The sequence below is a fragment of the Dipodomys ordii genome, unplaced genomic scaffold (assembly GCF_000151885.1).
Source record: "Dipodomys ordii isolate 6190 unplaced genomic scaffold, Dord_2.0 Scaffold166, whole genome shotgun sequence".
NCBI classification, from domain to species: Eukaryota; Metazoa; Chordata; class Mammalia; order Rodentia; family Heteromyidae; genus Dipodomys; species Dipodomys ordii.
In genome coordinates this window covers 232,925-239,998 of record NW_012267382.1, presented here as the reverse complement: position 1 = coordinate 239,998, position 7,074 = coordinate 232,925, and the positions used below count along the sequence as shown (strand labels likewise).

The 7,074-nt window shown below is 62.0% G+C and overlaps 2 protein-coding genes across 2 annotated transcripts in view; one reads left to right on the top strand and one right to left on the bottom strand.

Moving 5' to 3' along the window:
- Positions 1 to 2,080, top strand: part of LOC105998610 (interferon-induced transmembrane protein 1-like) — a 19,084-nt gene extending 17,004 nt beyond the window's left edge. The window contains exons 3-4 of the mRNA XM_013033385.1: positions 120 to 126; positions 2,069 to 2,080. The gene's annotated coding sequence lies outside the window, so the exon portion shown is untranslated. The remainder of the gene's footprint in view (positions 1 to 119; positions 127 to 2,068) is intronic.
- Positions 1,472 to 6,891, bottom strand: Athl1 (ATH1, acid trehalase-like 1 (yeast)). Its single transcript, XM_013033381.1, has 13 exons — positions 6,591 to 6,891; positions 6,043 to 6,253; positions 5,533 to 5,968; positions 3,986 to 4,105; positions 3,666 to 3,797; positions 3,396 to 3,507; positions 3,228 to 3,300; positions 2,999 to 3,135; positions 2,790 to 2,923; positions 2,614 to 2,709; positions 2,360 to 2,457; positions 2,079 to 2,290; positions 1,472 to 2,003 (listed from the first exon to the last, which is right to left on the bottom strand). The coding sequence occupies exons 1-13, from the start codon at positions 6,847 to 6,849 to the stop codon at positions 1,948 to 1,950; spliced, it is 2,076 nt and encodes a 691-aa protein (XP_012888835.1). The 5' UTR covers positions 6,850 to 6,891; the 3' UTR covers positions 1,472 to 1,947.
- Positions 6,892 to 7,074: the final 183 nt, after the last annotated feature.

The window sequence follows — 7,074 nt, the reverse complement described above, 5'->3', positions numbered from 1 at the left end:
TAAAAATTAGAGTTACATTTTACAATTGCTAACTGCTGATTTTGCTTCTGTAAACTTGCTTGCGCTAGCACTGACCCTTCCCCTCCCTGAAAATAAGTAAAAAGTTTCAGAGTCCAGACGCCGGCCCTGGGACAAGGTCTGTAGTTGTAGATAAAGAACAAACGAGTATGTTCTTCTAAGTTCCTGTCTGGAAATTCCCCAAATGGGACCCAAGATAAGGACCATCTGGCCAGTCCAGCAAGCTAGGTCAAAGGTCAACCCATCACAAGCCTGTAACTATGTGAACTCCCCTCCAGGGTGACCACTCCCCCTAGATCCGCCCTGAGCCAACCAGTTTACGACGAGTGTTACAAAATTTCCCATGTAGCAAAATGATTGCTGGAGTACATGGTGATTTTTAAATTGGGCCAATCCCGGAGCACCTGGTGTCTTATGCTAATCCTGTGGTTTTTGCCTTTAAAAATGCTTGTACCAGCTGCCCGGGGCTCTCTGACTGACTGAGGCAGAGAGACCATTTGCACAAACGCTGAATAAATTCCTCTTGCTTGTTGCATCTGCTGGTTTGGAGTCTTGGTTTCTGGGGCGCCTTCCTGCAGACGAAAGTACCCCAGAAGTCTGGGGTCTTTCATGTGAAGCTCTCTCCCATATCTGCTCCCCAATGAATTTAGGTTGGCTCATCCCTGAAAACAGGGAGTAGCAACAACATGAAGTAAAGGCGAGGAGGGAGACACAGGGCCTGCCTGGGTTCTTGAGCTTGGAAGCTACTGCACGTCCTGTCCCGAGTTGCAGAAAGAAGTCAGGATAAGAGGCTTTTTTTCCAGCATCAAGTGTAATTCCTCAAGCTGATTTGGCACAGGGGCTCTGGCCTTACCAGAATCTCAGGCCCAGATAGTAAGGCAATCATTCTGGGGATACCCTGATAAACTAAGTCAGGGGCTTAGGCCCAGGTGCAGAGGCTGGGCAGACCCTCTGGCAACGGACAGCTTTCCTAGCATAGCTGGCCAGAACCCTGGTCTTCCATCCCACACATTTGGCTCTGGCCCCACTGAGCAGTGAGGGGCTTCAGGGTCTTTCTCTGAAGTCCATGTGACTTGTCCTGTGGTGATGACAACACTTCCTTCCTTTCTCATAGGCTGGAGGTTGAGGATGGCTGCCCATCCCATGGGCCAGGGGCTTCTGACTCAAGAGTCTAGAAGAGTCAAAGAACATTGAGGCTCAGGGGCTCACGCCTGTCATCCTAGCTACTCGGGAGACTGAGATCTGAGGATCACAGTTCAAAGCCAGCCCGGCAGGAAAGTCTGTGAGACTCACGTCCAATTAACCACCAAAGAAACTGGAAGTGGAGCTTGGATCAAGTGGTAGAGTGCCAGCTTTAAGCAAAAAAAAAAAAAAAAATCTCAGGGGCAGTGCTCAGGCTCTGAGTTCAAGCCCCAGGACTAGTAGAGAAAAGAGTCAAAGAGCTCCCACAAGCCCTGTACCAGCCCCGCCTGACTCCAATGACAGGCGAGGAGAAGCTCCTGTTTAAAGTTGCAGAATTTGCTAGACCTGAGAAATTCTGCAGGTGACTAATCATGCCCTTCCTCACTGGCCGCTTTCTCTGCGGGCCACTCCCTACCACCCCGTGACGAGAGCAGCCCAGGAACCAGAAGCATGGGGTTGAAGCCTGGGTCTGCACGGGGGCAAGGTGGCCTGCCAAGGAGCACAAGTGCTGGGTCAGCCTGAGGGCAGGTGGATGGTGGCCCACAGGGAAGGGCTCAGCTGCCGGCAGACAGCCTTGCACTGGGGCGGAGCTGGGGGACACACAGGTGTGGGTGTGGAGGACCTGTAGGCCTGGTGCTCAGGGAATGGCCGCAGGCGGCGGGGAATGGTGTCCCGGCGGCTCTGCAGGAGTCTGACGTCTTCTAAGGATTCTCTTGGACAATTCTCAGAGCTGGGATTTCTGGGCAGCTACTGGGATGACCTTTGAATCCGACCAGCAGAAGGCAGGAAGGAGACCTTGTGTCCTGCAGGGAGAGAGAGAGATCCTGGGGTGAGGCAGGGCCAGGGCACCTCGGTCACACGCCGAGACCCTCACCTACCCAGCGGCAGGGGGAGCACGGCCTGCGAGGGCCACAGTTTGGCCTCCAAAGGTGGGGCCTGGGGCCCTGCTTGGGCTGTGACCTCCACCGTCACGTGGTCCTTGGAGAAGGCGAAGTTGAGTTTGTTCCCCAGGTAGGAGAGGCCAGTGAGATGCACTCCAGAGACCCCGGCTGGGCACAGGGGGTCAAAGGTCACGCCTGCCTCCGTGACCCTGCGGGGAGAGCTGGGTGAGGACGTGCATGTGGGAGGAGGTGGCCACTCTGCTGGCCACTGTACTCACCTAAACCCTGTGCATCCGAAAAGCACTGCCTGCAGGAAGCCCCCCATGCCTGTCAGGAAGTTCACGGCGCCCGACCCGTCCGCATTCTCTGTCCACACCTGGAAAAGCCAAGGTGGCAGGCAGGGACGCCCAGGCCAGTGGCCCTCCTAGGCCTGCCGGTCCAAGGTCAGGCAGGAGTGACCAGAGCTGAGACCTTGCTGAGACTCCCAGCAAGGGCTCAGGAGGGGTGAGCAGGGGGCGGGAGTTCTGCTGACCTTGAAGGGCTCAGTGATGTAGGCGAAGCTTCTGTCCAGAAAGTCCCGCACCCTAGCTGGGTCCTTCAGTTCCATCCATCCCACAGCAAACATGCTCTGAGGTCAGAGTTCAAAGAACATGTGAGGGTAAAACCCACTGTGTGGAAGGAAGAGAGCCGAGTGGGACAGGCCCTCACCCAGGTCATGGCAGGGCCCTGGGGAGACGTCACAGCCTCATAGATCTCCAGGTTCTTCCTGCGGACGTCGGGGCTCAGCCGGAAGGGGACAGGGTATCCCAGGAGCACCACATCTGCCTGCTTCACCTCCTCCCCTGGAGGAGACGTGGGTGGTGGGTGCCAGGACCGACGCAGAGTCTGGGGTCTCCACAGGGCGGAAGGCCACTTACCAGGCTCATACCCGTCAAACTCAGGGTGGAAATTCCGCTCTGGGTCAAAGGGCACTTTGATCTTGTCAGCTACCACCAGCCACTGGTCTGGAACAGACAGACCCAGATCCTGGGCCAAAGCAGCAGCAAAGCGCAGGCTAGGGGGAGAGCAAAAGCTGAAGCCTCGGCAGACTGGCAGGGCCTGCCTGAGGGGCGGCGTTGGGGCAGAAGTGGGGGTGGGGTGCCTGACCTGTTCTGGACCAGGACATTGGTATACACGGAGTTGTTGACTCCTGAGTGGTATTCGTCAGGCGGTATGACTCCTAGGCACACAAGGCCACCACTGCCTTCAGCTCAGCTCAGGAGTGAGGCCGGAACCTATCCCCTCCTCCCCGCCCGACGCCTCCCTCGGCCTCACCCTTCAGGTGGTATTCCTCATCCTGGGAGCTCCACTCCACACGGCTGCACCAGAACTCAGCCACAGCCCTGACTACATCCCAGCCACCAGCCTCTCGGAAGAGCTGCAGGTCCTGCGGGGTAGAGAAAGGACGAGGCCAGGCCCAGAGCTGTGCAGGCCCGGTGCCCATGCCCCAAGCATCCAGAGAGGAAGCCTGTGCCCCACAGGCCTCTCCAGGACCAGCCCCACCTAGTTACAAGGTGGGCATGTCGTGGCTGCAGGGGCACACACCTGGGTGGTGAGGTAGTACAGCTGGAAGGCCAGCACCACAGCCCCGTTGACGTGGACCTCCTGGGTCCCATAGACCTCTTCCGGGCAGACCTCCAGACCAGAGCCTGCGCTCTCCCAGGCGAACTTGGCTCCCTGTGTGGGGCAGGGGTGGAGATGAGTCAGCTTCAACCCTGATATCCCATACCCCAGCTTTACCCTTGCAGAGGTTCAGGGAGGGTGGCGCTCTAGTGCGCTCTGTATGCCCCACCACAGGCCTGGCCAGCGGCCACTGTGTGCTGCTCCTGGGGTGTGGACCCTAGTGCGCACTGAACCACACTCACCTGGTAGCCGAGGCTCCGCGCGTTCTCCAGGGCCCCACCCAGAGTTCTGATTCGGTACTCTAAGATGGCCCTGGCAGCCTCTGGGTGGAACGCCAGGATATTCGGGAACATCCAGAGATCCTGGGAGAACATCAGTTCCAGAGCTGAGCAGGTGCCCTCATCCTCCGTGATGCCACCCACCCACATCCAGCCCTGGTGGCTTCCGGCCAGCGGTCAGCACGCAGGGCAGCGGCCAGCGGTCAGCACGCAGGGCGGCGGCCGGCGGTCAGCACGCAGGGCGGCGGCCGGCGCTCAGCACGCAGGGCGGCGGCCGGCGCTCAGCACGCAGGGCGGCGGCCGGCGCTCAGCACGCAGGGTGGCGGCCAGCACTCAGCACACAGGGCACCAGCCATCGTTCAGCACGCAGGCAGCGGCCGGCGCTCAGCACGCAGGGCAGCGGCCGGCGCTCAGCACGCAGGGCAGCGGCCGGCGCTCAGCACGCAGGGCGGCGGCCGGCGGTCAGCACGCAGGGTGGCGGCCAGCACTCAGCACGCAGGGCACCAGCCATCGCTCAGCACGCAGGCAGCGGCCGGCGCTCAGCACGCAGGGCAGCGGCTGGCGCTCAGCACGCAGGGCGGCGGCCGGCGGTCAGCACGCAGGGCACCAGCCATCGCTCAGCACGCAGGGTGGCGGCCAGCACTCAGCACGCAGGGCAGCGGCCGACGGTCAGCACGCAGGGCAGCGGCCGGCGCTCAGCATGCAGGGCACCAGCCATCGCTCAGCACGCAGGGTGGCGGCCAGCACTCAGCACGCAGGGCAGCGGCCAGCGCTCAGCACGCAGGGTGGCGGCCAGCACTCAGCACACAGGGCAGCTGCCCTTTGGCAGGGTCTGTGCTGGTCTCTTCAGAAGGAGACTCTAGGTAGGGGCTGCTTCCAGGCCTACCCTGGGCCGTTCCTGCCTGCCTCCCTCTCCAGCCGGGCTTCCCTCCCCTGTGACACATGGGTGAGCGCAGGGGCTCCAGTCAGGACCTGACATAGACTTCCTGTCCTGCCTGAGCTCAGCCTCCTGCAGCCTCATCCGCACATGGCCATAGGCTGCACGGGAGGGGCCCTGGGCCCCCTCACTCTCCTCCTCTGCCTCCAGGCCACCGACACCCACCTCCCACACGCTTGTCCCCAGACCCCACTCCTCACGCACTCCCCCCATTCTCCAGCGGCAGAGTGTTTTTTTGAGCATCTGTCTCTGTAGCTTCCTCGGGAAAACTCCAGGCCCACACCCCCGACTCTACCAGGCCTGATCTCCATGCTGCCAGGGTCCTACTCTGTCCTCATAGCCGCACACTTCAGCTCTGAGCCTGTGCACCTTCGGTGGTCTGGAGCTCTCACCTGGATCACTCTTCTCTACCAGAGTCCTGAACCTCCTTCTGAGATGCCACCGCCTCCAGGAAGCCTTCCCATCTACCATGCACCTCCCTAACCACGAGCTTGACACTGAGGAGGGCGGCCAGTCAGTGCTCTAAGTGCCACTTGCGTGTGGCTGGTGCCGGGAGGTGTGAGAAGATACACACCTGGTCCCAAAAGACGTGGCCCCAGTAGCACTCCTCCCGGCTCCCGTTGGAAAGGCCCCCGGGGCTGAGGCCGTGGCAGGTGCAGTTCTGGGTCCCAGGCTGGGGCAGGGCGCTGAGCAGGTAGTAGAGACAGCCACGCAGGGCTTGGCGCAAAGCCAGGGGCCCCACCACATCCAAGCCACAACCTGCCCAGAGCTGGGCCCAGGCCTGTGCGTGAGCTGTGTACAGAGTGCCCTGGGCCTGTAGCTGCAGGACCTCACCCAGGCAGGCCTGGGTCTCGGCCTGGCTGCTGCCCACCACAGTTAGGAAGTCCCAGGTCCTGTCTTTCTCTCCTTCTCCAAGAGTCAGGGCCGTGGGCACTGGCGTCCACAGCATGTGAACCTCCTGCTGCGGCCCTCCAGGCTGTTCCGGCGTGAGTGTGTGGCCACACAGGTACCTTCCAGAGCACAGAGGGGACTCAGGACAGGCTCCCTCTGGGGCCTCCCAGGAGGGTCCCAGCGCCCTCCTCACCGGAATCCCTGGAAGTCAGGCCCCAGATGCAGGTCCAGGTCTGGGCTTTCTGGGGAGAAGGCAGAACGCAGCAACACGGTGATGGGTGGGCTTCCTGCCACCAGGCGCTCAATGGACACAGTGAAGGCCAGAAGATGAGGCAGCGTGCGGTGGGCATAGATCCGCTGGGAGGCCCGGAAGCTGAGGCCTTCCAGGGTGTGCAGGAATGAGCCTGGCAAGGGTGGGGTAGCTGTGGTCATCCTGGAGAGGATGGGAAGGACTGCCCCCCCCTCGCCACACACACACACACACACACACACACAGAGCTTGTGAAGCCGTGGCCTCCTGGGCTGGAAGCTGACTGCAGGGTAGGCCCTAGGGGTGGCCCAAGCTGGCCTCAAACTCTAGATCCTCGCTCCTCAGCCTCCTCAGTGCTGGGACACACAAGCATGAACCACCACACTAGGTTTTCATGCACACCTTTCCTGGGTGGGGCTTCCTCAAGCGCCGTCTCCCCCCTCAACTGGAAACAGCTTGGGGAGGTGACCGAGAGGTCCAGAGGCAGCTACCTGTGCTGGTGTCCAGGACGAAGGTGGCGGTGGGCTGCTCCCCGGGGCCTGCGGGAGCCTCCAGCCTGGCGCAGAGCGGGCTGGGCAGGGCGGCCCGGTGCGTGTGCCCCCCGGCCCCGTTGTACACGCCATTCACGTGCAGTGTGTCGTGGTACACGCGTGTGCCCAGGTACGCGTTGGTGATGGGGGCCAGGAGCCGGGGGTCCCCGGGCAGCGAGCGCGCGGAGAACGCGGCCGGGTCCCCGGGGTCGCCGTCCATGGCCGCCTGGAAGCGCGGAGGTCGCGGCCGGCGGCTGCCAACGCCCGGAGGACGGGGAGGGGCACGGGGTCACCCACGGGGTCACCCGCGCAGCGCTGACCCTCGGGTGCCGCCTAGGGGTCACCGAGCTTCCGACCCGGTTCCCCGGGAGAATGCCAACCCTGACCGGCCTCCCCGGCCCCGCGCCCACACCCTGAGCCCGCCCCGAGGGGAAAGGCCGGCCCG